The 17,556-nt window shown below is 38.2% G+C and overlaps 3 protein-coding genes across 13 annotated transcripts in view; 2 read left to right on the top strand and 1 right to left on the bottom strand.

The window, feature by feature from the left end:
• Nucleotides 1-606: 606 nt before the first annotated feature.
• Nucleotides 607-3,927, top strand: LOC129566154 (uncharacterized). Of its 5 annotated transcripts, XR_008687704.1 has the most exons (6): nt 695-1,385; nt 2,177-2,523; nt 2,608-2,755; nt 2,997-3,134; nt 3,339-3,678; nt 3,745-3,927. XR_008687704.1 is itself a non-coding variant. In XM_055441795.1 (5 exons), the coding sequence occupies exons 2-5, from the start codon at nt 2,177-2,179 to the stop codon at nt 3,501-3,503; spliced, it is 798 nt and encodes a 265-aa protein (XP_055297770.1). In that variant the 5' UTR covers nt 607-1,385; the 3' UTR covers nt 3,504-3,927. The 5 variants fall into 5 exon arrangements, 4 of the variants coding, with proteins under 4 accessions (XP_055297770.1, XP_055297773.1, XP_055297771.1 ...); XM_055441795.1 differs by having other exon boundaries at nt 607-1,385; nt 3,339-3,927; XM_055441796.1 differs by having other exon boundaries at nt 694-869; nt 3,339-3,927.
• Nucleotides 3,928-4,139: 212 nt separating this feature from the next.
• Nucleotides 4,140-15,820, top strand: LOC129566135 (putative uncharacterized protein MYH16). Of its 3 annotated transcripts, XM_055441763.1 has the most exons (18): nt 4,170-4,599; nt 4,785-5,274; nt 5,533-5,609; nt 5,693-6,035; nt 6,109-6,172; nt 6,259-6,906; nt 7,008-7,311; nt 7,502-7,936; nt 8,067-8,209; nt 8,308-8,460; nt 8,580-9,092; nt 9,461-9,573; nt 10,675-10,777; nt 10,965-11,126; nt 11,242-11,750; nt 11,841-12,513; nt 12,675-12,893; nt 13,853-15,820. In XM_055441763.1, the coding sequence occupies exons 2-18, from the start codon at nt 5,096-5,098 to the stop codon at nt 13,952-13,954; spliced, it is 4,740 nt and encodes a 1,579-aa protein (XP_055297738.1). In that variant the 5' UTR covers nt 4,170-4,599; nt 4,785-5,095; the 3' UTR covers nt 13,955-15,820. The 3 variants fall into 3 exon arrangements, with proteins under 3 accessions (XP_055297737.1, XP_055297738.1, XP_055297739.1); XM_055441762.1 differs by having other exon boundaries at nt 4,140-5,274; XM_055441764.1 differs by lacking the exon at nt 13,853-15,820 and adding an exon at nt 12,962-13,262 and having other exon boundaries at nt 4,170-5,274.
• Nucleotides 15,582-17,556, bottom strand: part of LOC129566137 (death-associated protein kinase related) — an 18,394-nt gene continuing 16,419 nt past the window's right edge. For all 5 annotated transcript variants that reach the window (XM_055441771.1, XM_055441770.1, XM_055441767.1 and 2 more), the window contains one exon: nt 15,582-17,508. In XM_055441771.1, the coding sequence (XP_055297746.1) occupies nt 16,104-17,508 (1,405 nt within the window). In that variant the 3' untranslated portion in view covers nt 15,582-16,103. The remainder of the gene's footprint in view (nt 17,509-17,556) is intronic.

Here is a 17,556-nt window from a genome sequence, read left to right as displayed (position 1 = left end):
TCATTTTTTGTCTGTGTCTCGATTTTCAATTTGTGTCAAATCGGCAACGGTGAAATGGGCAAAACAACGAAACATCGAAAAACCTTTCAACACGCAGTAGCCGAATGTAAATTCGAGGAAGCAATAAAAAAAAGTCATAGACGCAAGACGAATCGTTCAGTGTTGTCAGCTGTTCATGGGAAATGAGTGTGGAATGGTGTAAGCAGTGACAGCAAAGCATACAAACGCACATCGATGATCACATCGCATCGTTTGTGTGGCATGTCCCCTACAAATGAACAAAACTATTCGCTCTCGTTCTGTGTGTATTCCATGAAGAAACATGACATCGACGAAATCACAGCGGAATGAGTTCAAGCCATACACAATACATATTTGAATATTGGGTTGCGTTTGAACATTGAAAATATGTGTCTATATATTGCAAATATTTCGTCTCTCCCATCTGCACAATGTGAACTTGTGTGTCTCTGTGTGTATGTATTGTGAAATCGAGAACGGCAGACGCATATTTGACGTAGCACTAGTATGCGCTAGTTGAAGTCACATTCAGCGATGTGTTTACGGTGGATTTGTCTGTGTGTGCGGTGTGCGCGCGTGTATTGGTGTGTTGGTGTGTGTGCATAAGCAACCATCATGACAAAACGTTCAAGGTAATTTTGACAAATATAACAATATCGCTTCTTTATATTCACTCTTTCTCGGCCAAGCGATTCGGTTTGTTTGTATTTTATACATATTTTTTTATCGTGCGTCTGTGAATCGAAATCTCACGACATTAAAAAAAAAAAACATTCTGTTCGACGTAATCACATACCTGTTGCTTGTGTTAAAAAGGCTGTTTGCCAATTTAATTTAATTCTCGTTCGGTACGCAAATTATTAAGTCCTTTTTTTCCTCATTTGTCTATAATAATTAATCAACAATTATCAATTATCAATTACAAGCGATCAATGTGAAATTAGTGCGTTCATCTTTTGCGTTCAAAATTATCGGGCCTATGTCAATTGGTATTGAACCAGCCATAACAAGAAATTTGTTCACACATTCCATTTATTTTTGGGAGAGAAATTCCAGTTTTGCTCGTGAAATCACACACACACACACACTTCTGATGTTTTCGGGTGAAACGAGTTGGGAAATATTTTGCGTATCGTGACTCATAAGTGATTTTTTTAAGCGATTAAACGTGAAAATATCAATTTGGCATCATTTAGTTTACGTATTTTAGCTCAAACTATTCTCGATTCGAGAATAAAATGATACGAATTTGACGATAAAGAGCGAACAACATCGTCTCGGAATTGAAATCTTGGAATATCCATCCCGAACATTTCGAGTTTTAGTCATTAGCACTAGGCGCTACTATTTTTTATTTTATTGAAGTAAGTGATATAAATTATTTGAGCTAACATTTCATGAATTATTTATCGCATCGAATGCGTGCAAAATGTGCACAACAAATTACAGCTGGCAAACAAAGCGCAAAACGATCGAACATCAAATAAATAACACACATTCAAATGTTCGATTCCGTGTATTTCATGAGCTGTATTTGATGAAGTAACTCTCTTTTGTGTAGACGACCGCACAAACACTCTTCTGTACAAAGAAGTTTCAAGTCAAAGTATTTGTGTATTCGACGACTGGGCTCAACGATTTTGCAATCAATTTTATCGGATTTCGTTAATCCAGTCGTTTCGCTGGAAAGCAATAGGCTCGACAACACAAAAAAAAAAACGAACTACAAGAATTCGCGACGCTGTGTGTGAACCGAGTGAACAGCTCTCCATTTAAAGACCGTTTGTTCTATTTTAGTCGTATACACGGCTTTACGTGAAACTTTCAATTAAATAAATAAAAATTAATCAAAAACCCAGTTGGAGGCAGTCAAGTTGAATATTCCAATCAATGGTCACGAGAGCAAGATTTTTTTTTTCGTTATGTACCATCCATTCGACGAACGTTGCAATTAAATTTAATTGAGTTTTTCATAATTTCGGTGGGATCTTGTGCAGCACGAAAAACCAGTAATTCGATCGGTTTTTTTCCCCAAAGAGTTGCATCATTTTTCAACTCTTTGAGTTGTGCGATTTGAATAGAAAAAAAATGGCAAAAAAATTATTTGGAACGTTAAATTTGACGGGTTAATCAATGGGAATTTTGTGTATTTCAGATGCCGGGACCAGCACAAAATAGAGGTGGCGGCGGATCATTGCCAATACTACCAAAAGCACCGGCACTACCAAAAGCCAAAAGTAGCAGTGTTGGTAGCAGCAGCGGTGGTGGTGGCGGCGCTAGCTCATTTTCACCGAGCTCATATTCAATGTCATCGTCGCAGCCAAAAAGCAAAAGTGGCAGCGGCATAAAAATTCTTTGGATTCCCGGTTTACGTAAAAAGCATCACGACAAAGGTGTTTACAAGCCAAGCAATTACAACATCGAACACAAGCATGCCGACCGCAAAAATGAGCCTTGGAGCTTGGGCGGCTCAAAGTCACAAGACGATATCGCCACTGGCGGGTGAGTTCAATGAACCTGTTTCCATGTTTGTCTCCCACCTTTTCAAAAACATTTCTTTTTCATTGTTTTTTTCATACATTCCAGTGACAAAGACGATAAAGTTGATCTTATCAAATCGTCGACACCGACACCGACACCAACGTCGACCGTCTTGCCGAGCGCTTCACTGGGTGTGGCCACTGTCAACATTGACAACTGTTCCGAATCCGATTCCGAAATCAAATTAGAAAAAGTAAATATTCATCAACATACATCACAAACATATACACACGAAACACCCGACCTTTTTTGCTCTCTTCTTTTGTTTTTTTTTCTTCCCTATTTCTCATTAAAACCAAAATTTTTAAAACCCCATTCCATATCGGTTGCACAGTTTTCAGTTTTTCACTTGAATCTATGCACAATTAATCCGTTTAGCCTTATCATTCAAGATAATTCACAGCATTTATTTTTGTATGTATGTATATATATAGTGTGTAATTAAGGACATACGGTATGTAGTGTACAATATAAGAGATAGTCTACAAAGTCTAACATCGGCTAAAGAAAATAGCGCACACTCAACGATTGGTGATGGTGATGACAAACGGGCTGGACGCGATTACACCAAAGTAAACACACAATTTCAAATTGGCATTTTTGCTAGCGAATAGATCGGAGAAGTTTCTTTCTTTCTTTCTTTTTTTTTGGTTCTAATTTCAATTACATCCATTCTAATCGAAATTCTAATATCATCATCATCCTTGAACTGTTTTGTTTTTGTATGCCGACTAATGGTTTCCCCCTTGTTTTTCTCTATTTTTCCAATGGCACAGAATGATTTCGACTCGATCGAGCGTCTCGATGACTTGGACGGTCAACCGAAATTGTCGCATCAGAACGGTTTCAAACCGAGATCAACGTGCAAAAAGACGAAAGAAGACAAAGCCGTTAAGTGTCTGTACTACACAATGATGTGCTGTGAATGTACAATATCTTAAAAATGCGCATGTTCGCATGTTCTGGCACCTTATCAATTTTATTACATGAAGCATTCCGTGCAGCAGCAGTAGCAGATTGTCGTCAGCGAAACACATTCGCGCAACATTTACCTACAATATTATTATTATTTGCCTGTACATATCGTCGTCAATCACATCTATATCCAAATCGAATGTAATTCTTTATACATTTTTGTTCTTCTTCGTCGTAGCTTTTAAGTTGTACTTTCCATTTTTACAGGAAAACAAAAACACGACCAAGCATTTCTCTTTTGATACGATTTTTTTTACCCAAAATTTTGTAGATACTTTACAAAAATTTACAAAGAAAATCATCCATATCTGTAAACGAAAAGAAATCAAACAAGCCAATAAATTATATATATTTTTGTATTAAATTAAAGCACAATGTACGTAAAAAAAAGCCGTTTGTTTTATTTGATGGGTAGCCCAGCAGAGCAAGATGAGGTTTAGACGAAATTGAGCGATTGGGTTCAGCCAAAAAAAAAGCAGAAAATTTCTCCTCCGAACGGAATGGTTCATGCGCATTTGGAGTTGCTAATTTATGCGCATGTCGCTCGATCACTTCGGTTTCGGGTTCGATCCAAAATTTACGTCGATCGGTCAAATTCGCGCACAGATCTAGACACACATTGATCAGCCTGCTGCCAGTCGATCTTGTCCTGCCATACATTTTAAACACGAAAAACGTATTTATCGCACAGTATTATTTTCTATGAAAATTCATTCGACTACACAATTTTTGAGTTAAAATTGAAGAAAAAAAACGACGCGATTGAAAAACTTGTGATCTGAACTTGTCGGGCGGAAATCGGTTATTAAGTTTCATAGAAGAGTGCCCATTAAATTTAAATCGAATTTTAAGCTGAGAAAAAAACGAACAAAAGTTTTTTTTTCTGCAAAAATTCTTTCTTTTCACATCGAATTCAGTTGTGCAGCGATCAACAGACGGGTTTGATCGGCGTATGGTGCCTTACTCGACATGTACCGTGCTTATAAATAGAAAATAATATAGTCCAATATATTTTTAAAAATAGAGCGCGCACAAAGGCAAATTCAGCAACGAAAAACGCAAGTAAATAGCTGAAAACAAGCAAACGAACATCTCGCATCGAAAAAAAAAACAAAAACAAAATTCGTTGTTATTTTCTCACAAATTCATTCAAGTTTTTTTTAATGTGTTAAGCCTTTTATATCATTTTTTCTTTGTTGTTGGTCGGTTCGCGGTTTATGACGAAATTAATTTATCTATTTTATCAGTGACACTTTTTACGACGAAATTTTTTGTTCGGTGTGTTTATAAATCATAAGCAGTGGCAGTGGTCAAAAGTTCCAATGACGCGTAGGTACGAAAATGTGCTGCTTTGATGAGTGATAGAATGATGTCAAGTGCTAAAAGCTAATCCAAACTGGCAAATTATCACCAGATGATGTATAACAAACATAAAAAAATAATACGATGAAAACAGGATGTTGAATTCTGTTTGTGTAATTTCGAATATTTTTTTGGGATAGAAAAAAAAATAGAAGAAGAAACGAAATATCGGAAAAAATTGGCTTTTAGTTGAAACATGCATCATTTATACCCGGTCTCAAAAGGCGATCAGCTATGTCCGTTAGGTTTTCATCCACAAGTTCGATGGCCGACACGATGCAAACGATGCTTCCGGGATTACAAAGATCACGGCGTAAAACGAGCTGAAGATATCACCATATCGTCACCCAGCCTCTCGGACCCATCAAGAACACGGTAAAATTTCAATGAAATGTAGAAGAAAAAAAACGGTAGAAATTGTGACTGTGTAAAAAAGTGTGAGCTCGTGAATAAGTCTGAACCAAATTAAATTTGGTGTTTCAAAGATGTGGTTTTAATTATAGAAATGAAAAAGAAAAAAGAAGAAAAAAAAGAACCAAAATGAAAAAAAAGAACCTGAACAATAAGTGGAGTTCCACTTTTTAAATGGAAAATGGTGTTAATTGGGTGCATTTTTTTTACCATCCAAATCAGAGCTCAATCAGAAAAACCAACAGACCGAAGCTGGACGTCAACGTCCAATTTATCAGTAACACCCGATAAAGAAGCTCGTAAGCCAATTCTATACCACTCAATTTGATACGCACCTTGTGTTATGTTCAACCGAGCGTTAAATTTCAATATTTCACGATAGCACCTCCTCGACGAAGACGGCCAATTTCATGGACCTCAACGCCGGATATGGATGAGAATGAAAAGCCAGCACCACCACCGCCATCCGTTGAAACTCAATCCACTGAGATAAGTGTAGCGTTACCACGACGTCGTCATACTTCTGCACTCCCAGAGATTCCTCAAGTCGAAGAATCGTTTACATTACGAAAACCGCCTCGGCCACCGCCAACAAAACAAGACTCCGAAGACTTGACAATTACCCGAAATGATTCCTTGGCCGAGCGTGTACGTAAAATGCAACTACTCAAAAAACAAAACAGTATCGAACGAGAGTTGCGATCGCGTCAATCGAGTACCGAAAAGTGAGTCGCTGAAAAATTGTTGCGAAACTGATCTGTATGAGTATTTCGAAAATATTTATTTTCTCTTTGACAGGGAGCAATCACCTTCGCCACGAAACCGTACCGATTCAACTGATTCGAAACGTAGCTACTCAATAGTGAGTCATTTTCTTGAACATTTCAATATTTTTCTGCATTTTTTGTCGTTGGAATGTCAAAAATAAATGTCATCATCATATTGCAGGGTAGGGAATTATCGAAATCAAAGTCAGCCACAAATCCCGTCGAAGATATGGAAAAGTTAAGTGCTGAGCTGGTTCAAGCACGTCGTAAAAATGATGACAAAAATGAGATTGCACAGCGGCGATTGACATTCACCGACAAAGCAGCAAATCAACTGGCATCAAATGACACGGCTAAATTGCAGTTCAAAATTAATGACTTGAGTCGACAGTTGGAGGATTTAAAATATGAAAAATTGCATTTGACAACGAAAATCAAAGATCTCGAAAAGAGCCTCACGATTAAAGCATCCAAAACGGACGAAGATGAACTACGTAAAAAATTACAAGCGGCCGAACAGCTGTGCGAAGAGCTGATGGATGAAAACAATGAGATAAAAAAAGAATTGAAAAGCATGGAAGACGAAATCGACGAAATACAGGATAATTTTCGTGAAGATCAAGCCAACGAATACACGAATATGAAAAAAGAAATGGAAATGACACAGAAGAATTGCCGCATTTTATCGTTCAAGTTGAAAAAATCGGAGCGGAAAATCGAACAATTGGAGGCAGAAAAACAATCATCAGCACCGGCAGCACTGATTAGTCAAATTAAACAATTGGAAGAAGAGCTTCGGATATCCAACGATCGATTACAACAAATGCAGGTACGATTTAAATATGATTGGAATTTCTATTAAAAAAAACTCATTGAAATTTTGTTACACAAAAAATGAAATAACTAAGCAAAATCACTGAATGTTCGCAGGTTGAAGCAGAAAAGGTGCAACAAACAAGTCCAAACGGAAAGCCAATGCTCAGTTCGATTGGAAAATCCAATTCGGTCGATGGGAAAATGTCACGTTCCACTCTTACTCGAGGCAGTTCACAGGAAGATCCGCAGCAATTAATGCGTGACCTGCAAGATTCAATCGAACGGGAGGCTGACATCAGAGAGCAGCTTAAATTTGCCGAAGAGGAAGCCGAAAGTCTACGCAAAAAAGTATTACGCATCGAAGATGAAAATGAATCGCTGATGGTGCAATTGAAAAAGATGGCAACAAAAGCTCGGAGTGAGTGTGAATTTGTGGCGTGTTGAATTGTTTTATAAACGGAAATGGCAAATTCATGTAAACACATTAGTTTCCGGCTAAATTGTTCTTGGTTTTGTTTCATTTTTTTGTTCGTCAAATGTTTGTCTATTTTTAATGATGAGCGTTTTCTAATTTTCTTTTCATTTTTTTTTCGGTAAACAATTGAAAGGTCGAAAGTTGAGTCCCACAGCACCGTCTCGCCTGACAGTCGATGCTTCTGATAAAGATGAGGGAATTTCTGATGAAGAGGATCCGGCTGAGCTTCGCGTTTTACTTGACTTAAACGAACAAGAATCGTCCCAGTTACGACGTAAAGTCGATGAGCTGGAGCAAGAGAATAAAACGATTAAAAATCAAGTGAAGGAATTGCGTGAGGCGCCAAAAACGCCAACTCTTCTATCCAAAAGTACGATCGTAAAAGACAAAGAGATTGCTGAATTGCAAAAGAAAATCGTTGACATAGACAAAGAGATGAAATTGTTGCGAAAGAGTGCGGCCAAGACGGGACCACAGACCATACAAAAATTGGAAGAGGAAAAGAAAAAGGCCGTGCAAGATGCCAAAACATTGGGCGAACAAATTGAGTCCTACAAGTCTGAGATCAGTAAGTCTATTTCTCTCTCTCTCTCTCTCTCTCTCTCTCTCTCTCTCTCTCTCTCTCTCTTTTCATTGTTTGTGGTTGGAAACGGATTTTCATGCAAATTTTTGTGGCAAAAATGAAATTATCATTGCAGAGAATCTGAAGAGTGTCATTGCCAAACAAGAGACTCGTTGTATGGAATTGGAAAAAACGAGTACGGACAATGAATCGAAGAAGAAGAAAGCATTAACAGATGTCAAAGCCATCGAAGAGAAACTCAGCAAACAAGAGAGTTTGGTACGACCAAAGACCAATTTTAATAATTCAAATTTCGGACAGAAACCGAACAGACAATTTTTTCTTTCGTTTGCATTCATTTGTGATTTTATTTATAGATAAAGCAATTAGAAGCCGCTAAATCGCTTGGCGAAACCAATGTAACGCAGGAGAAAGGGCGGTCGGCTAAGCTTGAAAAGGAATTAGACGAGCTGAAGAAAGAGAATCGACGCTGGGAAACGAAAATAGCTGATTTAGATTCGGATTTGAATGTGAGTTGAAGATTCACTTTTTTTTCATCTCGCGTGCACGCTCTGTCGTTATGCTTGGGAAGAAAGAGTGTTAGACACAGACAATGATTAATTGGAATAAATTTGATGTTTATTTTAAGTCGTTGCGACGAAAGGCACAAACGGAAAAAGCGGCACTTGAAAAGGAGATAGCTACGCTAAAAAGTCAAAAAGATACGTTGCCAGGCAAAAAGATGGATGAGCTTCGGAAGCAAAATACCGATTTGCAGGCTCAAATCGATAGTGAGGTGAAGAAGACATCCGATGTGACGAGCAAGTATGAGCAATTGGAAGAGCAGCATGTATTCATTAAGGCGCAGCTATCGAGCGACAAAGAGACCCTCGAAACCTCAAACAATACGCTTAAAGCCAAAATTGTTACATTGGAATCGAATTTAGAACGTTTCAAACGTGATAACATCGATTTGAGTCGCAAAATTGTCGATGTACAAAACAAATGCAAAGATTTAGAGAGCAAAAGTTCACAGAATGTGGTGGTCGAACACGAACGAATGCGTTTGTTGGCATCGCTGCAGGAGAAAAGCCATCAATATGAATTGTTGGTCAGCGAAAATGAAATGAACAAAGATTTGAGCGAACAGTTAAAGAAAGAGGTAAGAAAAGCGGAGCGCATTGCTCTTCAACATTTCTTTCTCCGCATCGTGACATTCTTTCGGTGATATTTATTCCATTAAGACACACTCTGGCCGTCCGTTCGCACATTTCAGTTACAGATTGAGATAGATTTCGAATTTTCATTTCCACTCTTGAATAGGCCATTTAAAAAGTTATTGCTTATTCTTTTCTGTTGTGAATGCCGCTATATCCTAAACGGCACACGCAGCACACACAATTCTCTCTCTGTTCGGTGTTCTAATTTCGAGCAATTTCTTTCGATTTCATCTTCTTTTTCTTTTTATTTAACTTTTTCACATTTCGCTCTGTCTCTATGTATCTTTTTTTCTCTCTCTCTTTATTGCAGAACGACGAGCTGCGAAAGAAATTGGGTGACTTCAATAAAGTGAATAAAGTGCAAGCATCTATGAATGATCATAACTCGTCGCTCGAACAAGAGATTAAACAATTGAAAGCAAAGTAAGTGAATCGCTATGTTGTTTCTATGCAAATTGTACAATAAAAAAAACCAGCACAGCGTATTTGAAAGAGCCGTATGCCTGCACTCGCTCGCGATGCAGGGTATTCGGATTGCATGACAGACAGCTCATCGAAATTTCTCTCTCATTCATTTCGGTTACATCGATCGTATTGAATGCGTCTAGAATTCAAATCACTGTGTTCCGATCGGTAGCGCTTATAGCAAAATGAAGGCAAATAAAAAGAGAAACAAAACCACGATAAAGTAATAAAAACACGAGAGAAAAATGTTCTTTGACTTTGCGCCATGCAAATGGGCAAGAGATTGCGCGATTGCGAGCGAAGGCGCGCGCACACGAATGCAAAGCCAATAATGCGCCTTTCGAAACGTTTTGCATTCCGTTCATTTGTTTTTATTTGTTTATTCTGACTTTCGTCTCATCATTTGATTAACTGACATCAAAAACCGCTTGCTTGGGCATATGCATGCCGCCGTGCGCAATCTTCGGCTATTTTCTCTCTCTCTCTCTCTCTCTCTCTCTCTCTCTCTCTCTCTCTCTCTTCATTTCTTTTTCAAATGAAAAGAGGCCACATCGCCGATCATGTAACACGAAACTAGATGACTCGAAAAGACTAAATAATAAGATGAATTACTGTGTGTGTTATTTTTAGTTGAAAGGCGGCTTTTCGTCGAAAATTGCATGATTGCCCATAAAATCCATCGGCATCGAGGCGCGCATGATGTATTTATAAATTGGTTTGGCTGTCGTGTTGTCGCTTGATCGTAATGTGCGAACGCAATCAAGACCATGTGTGTGCTTTTGCTTTGTATACTATATGCAAGCGCGTCTCACTCTCTCTCTCTCAATTTCAGTGCTGCTTATATATGCAGATCAGCATTCTAATGGTTAGCGTGAAGCCATAATAGTAAATTATCGATTCTTGCAAATTATGTTATAAAATGCAAAATGCATTACATTGTATTTTACCTAACTAACGATGCAACAAAATTTTTTAATGATTTTCCACTTTTGACTCTCTGCTCTTTATTTCCATTATATTCCACCATCAACATCACCGTTCGGGCGACGGCTTGGGCAGATTGGAAAGCGCAACATCTACCAAAATCAGCGATATCGCTGCAACCAAACTCAGATACGAACAACAAGTATACAATTTGCAAACGGAACTCAATTCGCAACAAGTATGACATTTGACATTTTTTCAATGAAACAGAAACACTGTGCTCTGATTTTGTTTTGTGTGTGCAACCAAAATTGAAATGAAAACAAATCTCTTTTTTTTCCCCTCTCGTCTCTGTGCTTCTTTCGCTGGTGCTGTGCCGTTTCTCTCTCCCTCTCTCTCTCTCTATCTTCGTTTCGATGTTGCAGAAACAATGCGAACGATTTAAACGTGATCGCGATTCATTCAAACAGCTACTTGAGGCGGCCAAAAAAACGATCAAAGACTTGAAATCGAATAGTGGTCGCACCAGTAAAGCGTCTAGCGGCGACGAAGATGATAAATCGAAAATATTGGTGCTCGAGCAAAAGGTGAGCGATTGAATTGATTATCAGAGTGGAAAAACATGCTGTGTAACGCACCGAAAGTAATTGCGTTCGTGTTGCTTAACTTTCGGTTTATGATGGTTTTCTTCTCTGTATCTAGGTTGGACAGTTGGAGGATGAATTATGCGAATCACGGCTGGAGAGTAGCCGGCTAAAAACTGAATTGGTATCCGAGAAGACAACATCGGAAATTAAGTTGTCGGAACTGAATTCACGCATCAATGAATATGAAGAAGAGCGTTTGTTGGGCAGTGGGCGGACAAAAATTGCTGGCATGAAGACGAAATTGGAGCTTTCGTGGCAAAAAGAACGCGAAGAACATCAACGGCTGTTACAAGAGACATCAACGCTGGCACGCGATCTACGCCAAACATTGCTCGAAGTTGAACGTGAACGCGACAAAGAACGGCTTGAAAATCGACGGAAAATCGAACAATTGGAACGCAACAGTGAGGAAGACTTGGACGAAGGACGCAAAAAGATTGCTGAACTTCAATGTGATTTATTGGAATTGCGTGATGCCCATGCCAAACTTCGTACATCGAATGAAAAGTTGCGACTCGAGCGTGAACGCTACGAACGTGAACGTGATAGTTTCTACCGAAGAGGGTATTTATTGTTATTGCCGTAATTACCTCGTTTAAACTGAATAACACACAATATAAACATGAATGATGTGTCAATTTTCTCACCTTTTAGCATTGAACTCAATTTGGATCGTCGATTGAATTCGCTGTTGCAATTGGTCGACGATTTGTTTAAAATGTCACCGGAATCCGTGCAAAGTTCCGTCTTGAGAAAACCACCAACGCCGAACATGCAAAAGCGTTTAGTGAAGAGCAGTTCAGTTGATCGTCCCGATAATCAGTTGGCCGGTAGCATGGAACAAGTGACCAGTTTGATTGGCCGGCTTATGGCTGCCTCTGAAGATATTCGACAATTCCAAAAGAGTTTCGGCGAAGACCGTGAACGGGAACGAATTCGGCGAAGCAGTATGCGACGCGCAACATCCATCGAAAATGGTGTAAGTGATAATGAACGATCGACGGGCGGGCGTCTATCGAAATCATCAACACAAAATGGTAGTCTCCATCGCAAGAGTTTATCGGTGCAAGATCAATCGTCGATGGGTGGTCAGAAAATTTGGAAAAATCCCACCGACAGCAATTCATCGATACAATCGATTGACTCAGAACTTCACTATGGAGGCGGAAATTATGGCCGTGATTCGAGTTTGGATTCGCGACTATCGGGCGGATCAACACAATCAGATCTACCGTGTGGTACAAGGAAGAAAAAACGCGGTCTCATGGGCAAACTCAAATCGTTAGCATCATCAAAAAGCAGTAAAAATAATGACACCGATGGATCGGTGAGTTCTCTTTTATCTCTCAATCTAAATAACTTGATGTGCTTGACTTCATTCTTTCGTTTCTATTCTCTTTTTTCTCCTCTCCATTCCATGCGGTTGATGTGGCTATTCTTATACTCTGTGGTTGGCTGTCTTGTTGTTGGAATGTGCGGTGAGAGTAGCAAGTAAACTCAGATTCTGATATAAGCCTTGTCAATTATGACTACAAATCCAGTAAGACCAATCTGAAAGGTCGATTATCGGATATGTTCAGACGATCGGCGTCATTATCACGGAACGATAGCGAAGATGGTGCGGATAAATCTGGCGCTAACAGTCGATCCACAACACCAAATATTTCGTCACGACATAAAAGTCCCGCAACAATAAGACCGGTTCAAGTAAGTGTACAACTATCACTTGCTGTGAGAACGAACATAAAAAAAATATACTTACGTTTCTATCCAAGTGAAAACCAACAACAACAACAACAACAACAACAATAACGACGACAATAAAAAAGCAACAACGAGCAGTCGTTGGAGAAAAGGCATACACACATCAAAAAAGAAATGAGCCATGAAAGAAGCGCATGCAGCGAAAGAAAAAAAATAGATCGATGTGAGCAGAAAATCTTCTGCACTCACTCACACACACACACACAGGCAGAGTGAGGGAAAATGCAGCATTTTTACACAATATCAAACCATGAATACCGTACAAAAGCAATGATCTGAACGTGATCCAAAAGCCAAACGCTGGCTTGCAAGCACACCAAGACCCACAAATGGTCTCTTCAAATAAATTGAGAATACATGCTCACGCTAAACGCTCGATGCTTTGCAATAATGGCACACAAAGTGTAAATGTCATCATTTACGTTTTGTTGAATACACAGCATAAAATCGAAGCGAAGCAAAAAACAAACGTTGAAAGAAAGAAAAAAACCAAATCATGCGACTTTTTTTTCACTTCATTTTCTTTGTCGTCGTCGTCATCGGCATGGTATACACACGGTAGAAGGCTTGTAGTATTCGATATCGATATACATATGGAAATGGTTGCGATGTGTATGACCTCAATTTTTGCTTACAGCAACAATATGTTTTTCGTTGTTGTTTTTTTTTTATTGTTGAACAACGAATTGAATTAATGATGGAACAGAAACATAGCTACAATTCTCTCTCTCTTTCTGTGATTTTTCGTTGTTGTCTTCTTCTTCATCTTCAATTCGTTGCTTCTTTCTTTTGCGATCACTTCAGTTTGATTTGTTGTTGTTGTTGGCTTCTTTTTCTGTATCTAATTCGTTCGTTCGTTTGAAAATGTAATTTTTCTATTTTCCGTGTGGCTTTTGTTATAGATTCAATCATCATCAGCGTCACCACAGCCAAGAGTATCGATGGCGGAAGCAAGTAATTCTTTGAAAACACCTACATTAGTTAAGCGAGTGAATAAAAAATAAGCGCGCCCGAGTATCGAACAAGAAGAAGAAGTAACAAATCAATGTAGTGTACACCAGAAACACAGTGAAATCCGTAACAATTGGGAAGAGTGAGAGGGAGTACGAGAGATGGTGACGGCGACAGCCTCGTAGCGCCCATTTCAAATATAAATTTAAATATTATGTTAGATCAAGCAACATTACCATATATACACACAGATTGAACGGTTGAATCGACGGCGTGCGTGCGAGCGATTGCGCGCGCTCACGAGCCAGCGAGCAAACAAGCGAGAGCAAACCCAAAGAGAACGCCAAATATGTACTACTCGCCAAAGAGATGCAAAAACTTCAAAGTCCAAGCAATCATTTACGCTATATAGTTTCAATGCAGACCAGAGAGAACAGCCCGCCAATCTCTTTCTCATTGAAATCCAATGCAACTCGTTATTATTTGTTTTACATTGATGCTGCTGCTGCCGCAGTTTTTTTTTTCTCTTATTTTGCTTTCATCCTCCTTCTTTTGTTTCTCTGTCTTTGGAAATATTGAAATCAATCAAACAAATTCGATCGTTTTTTTTTCTCATTATTACACAGCTTTTTATGTTTGTTTTATTTTTCTTCATTTTATTCTAATAAATTTTATTTGTAATATGTATATATAGGTCTTTTTTTGTTTCGTTATAATTGTTGGTTGGTTGGTTGTTGTTTTTTTTTATGTAAATTGTATAACTTCCGCGACAAAAACACCGTACACGAAATTACATGTATATATATATATATATATATTAGAAATCATTGTATTCTCTTTTTTTGTTCGTTTCGCATCTAAATTCAAATTCATTTTGCTAATTGATTTCTAAACGATTCAATTCAGCTAATTGATTCAATTTCCGTCTTTTCGTTGATAAATTACATTTGATTTTTTTTTTCTTCTATTTTCGCTTTAAATTTCATATCATTTTTGTTTTGTCTTGTAAATTCTCTTAAAACATTTTTAAAATATATCTCAATAAAAGTACAACGATTGGATTTATTGACATTTTGGCAACGACACAACGACGGGTGGCAATAATAACAAAGATGACGACAATTGAGAGACCAAACAAACAATTGTTGTGTAACTCGCGCGCTAGAGAGACAATCGTAAGCAATCGGTGTACGATTCGCTCCGGTTTTTGTTTTTTTTTCGTCTTGTTGTTTCGTTTTAAAATTCTGTATCTTTTCCACATATCTCTTAATTTGTTGCAATAAATTAGTGTTTGCATTTTTGGTGATTTGATTAATTAATTTTTTTCTATGTTTTGTTTAAGCTCCGATTTTAAATTTTCAGAGAGCGTCGACATTGAATATATAGATAGATAGTTAGATGTACGTGTAAATATCGACCTTTCTCACATACACACAATTCGATTAAGTTATTCATCCAGAGAGGGAAAAGGCAACACAAATTATGTTTAGAATTAATTTACAAGAGAGTCACAAAGAAAGAAACAGAAAGAAAGATATTATAAATTGAAAAACATTAAATTTACGTTTTTAGCGCTCCTAGTTAATAAATATCCATCTTTCTATAGAAAAAAAAAACTAGAAACAAAAATAAAGAGAGGAGAAACAAATGAGATAATGATTTTAAAAAAAAGAAGAGCAATAAAGTGGAAAAAATGCTAATAATAATGATATTTATTTATATATGTATATAATAAGAGAATTCCCATGTGCAATAGGAAAAAAGTTTTTTTTTTATTTTCTGTTTGTAACGTTTCGTATTATTTCAATAATTTAGACGATTTGCAATATGCTTCTATATCTCGTTTTCAACAATATTACTTTTTTCTTCGATGATCTACTACAATATTTCAATATTACTATTTTTTTTTTCTTTTTTTTTCAATAACAATTAGGCTATTACAAGAGACATAAAATACGCAATTGAAATATATTTGCTTCGAGTTGGTCGAATATTCGGTGCGATAATTTCACAATTCTTTTCGTTTTTTGTTCTTCTTTTTGCTGCTCTTCATCTCAGTTGTTCATCGAACTAAACGCCATTCTAATATAAATTGTATTTGTTTAGCTTTGTTTCATTCATTTTTTACACACTAGTTGATTTAGTTGATTGTCATTGATGACACGTGGTGCAGCTAAAACACCGCTGCACCATCAGTCGTAGCTAGCAGAGTATCGAACTGTCAACAACGGCAAGCGATTTTTTACGGTAGTTCAGGGCCGCTCGACTACTGCTATTACAGCAACAATTTGCAGTCTTGTCCGCACCGCATAAGCAATTCATTGTGATTGTACTGTTGCTGTGCTGTTGTGCAACACCCACTGATGATTCGGTCAATGTATTAATGCTTAATGTTGACGAGCTCAGCGAATGATGGCCATTTGTGGTTGAGGTGGTGATTGCGGTCGCTGATAAACGATACGATGGAAGAATTTCACGTTGGCCATGATGATTGTCATTGGTGGAACTGAGACTGGTGAATTTACTACGATTTGGCGATGATTGTGTGTAAACGGGCCCATCCGATACGCTGATCTCATCGATGCGATGGCTCGACAGACTGCCATTGTTCAATTGAAATTGCTTGACGAGTGCAACACAAGACGGTGTATCCGAATCCGATTGATTTGATTTGCGCAGAACTTTTGGTGTGGTCGGCGCATCGGGAAACAGAACACTCTCGTGTTTTGTCTGAACGGTGGCAGCGGCGACGGTGGCATTTTGGGCTGGCATTGTCATCGTCTGTTGTACTGTTGTTAACATGGATGATATGTTATTGGTGGTGGGAGCACTGTTGTTCGATGAATCATCGGCATATGTCATTGTCGTCGAATTGTTACTGTTATTCGAACTGTTATTATTGTGTATTGTCGTTAGATTGCTGATTATTTGATTGGCTACTGCTGCTGCTGCTGATGATGATGATTGATTTTGTAGCGGTGCCATTCGATTTGCTAGGATTTTACTTAGGTTAATGTTCTCTTTGTTTGTCGCATAGTCTTTGAGCAAATCGCTTGTGTCATTTGAATTGATATTACAGCTATTATTGTTCACATTTTGTTTCGGACATTCAGCCGAATGATTGTTATGGTGATGATGATGATGATTATGATGCTGTTGCGAATAATTATGGTGCTGATGGTGATGGTGGCTGCGGTGGTGATGGTGGTGGTGGTGGTGGTGGTCGATACCATTTGTTTTGGAAGCATTTGTATTGGCAGTCGTATTGAAACCATTATTTAAGCTACTAAACAGCACTTCGTCTAATGCTGTTCCATTTTTTGGAGTTTGATGTAGAAAAAATCCAGCACTGGCTTTTGGTGGAGATGTGGCTGCTGTAACAGCAATCGCTACACTATTCACACTATCGTTTTCACGCGATTTATTCGATTCCAATTTATGTTCGACGGTGTAATTTTCCGCTCTGCTATCGGTTGCTATAACGTTTTTCGTCGTTGCCGTTGCTGTTGCTGTTGTTGTTGTATTGTCTTTTGTGGAGCATTTCAACGGTTGACTTGATTCGCTTAACCATTTATGTTCAAGGCACTCAACAGCCGACATCCGATCCCTGGCACGCGAAAAACGCAAAGCAACAAAAGAAATAGAGGAGAAGAGC

This window comes from Sitodiplosis mosellana, unplaced genomic scaffold (assembly GCF_009176505.1).
Source record: "Sitodiplosis mosellana isolate CC-2019 unplaced genomic scaffold, AAFC_SMos_1.0 Smas_scaffold_3, whole genome shotgun sequence".
In the NCBI taxonomy this organism is placed as follows: domain Eukaryota; kingdom Metazoa; phylum Arthropoda; class Insecta; order Diptera; family Cecidomyiidae; genus Sitodiplosis; species Sitodiplosis mosellana.
Note: the sequence above shows the minus strand (reverse complement) of the source record. Positions and strands in the feature narration are given on the sequence as shown.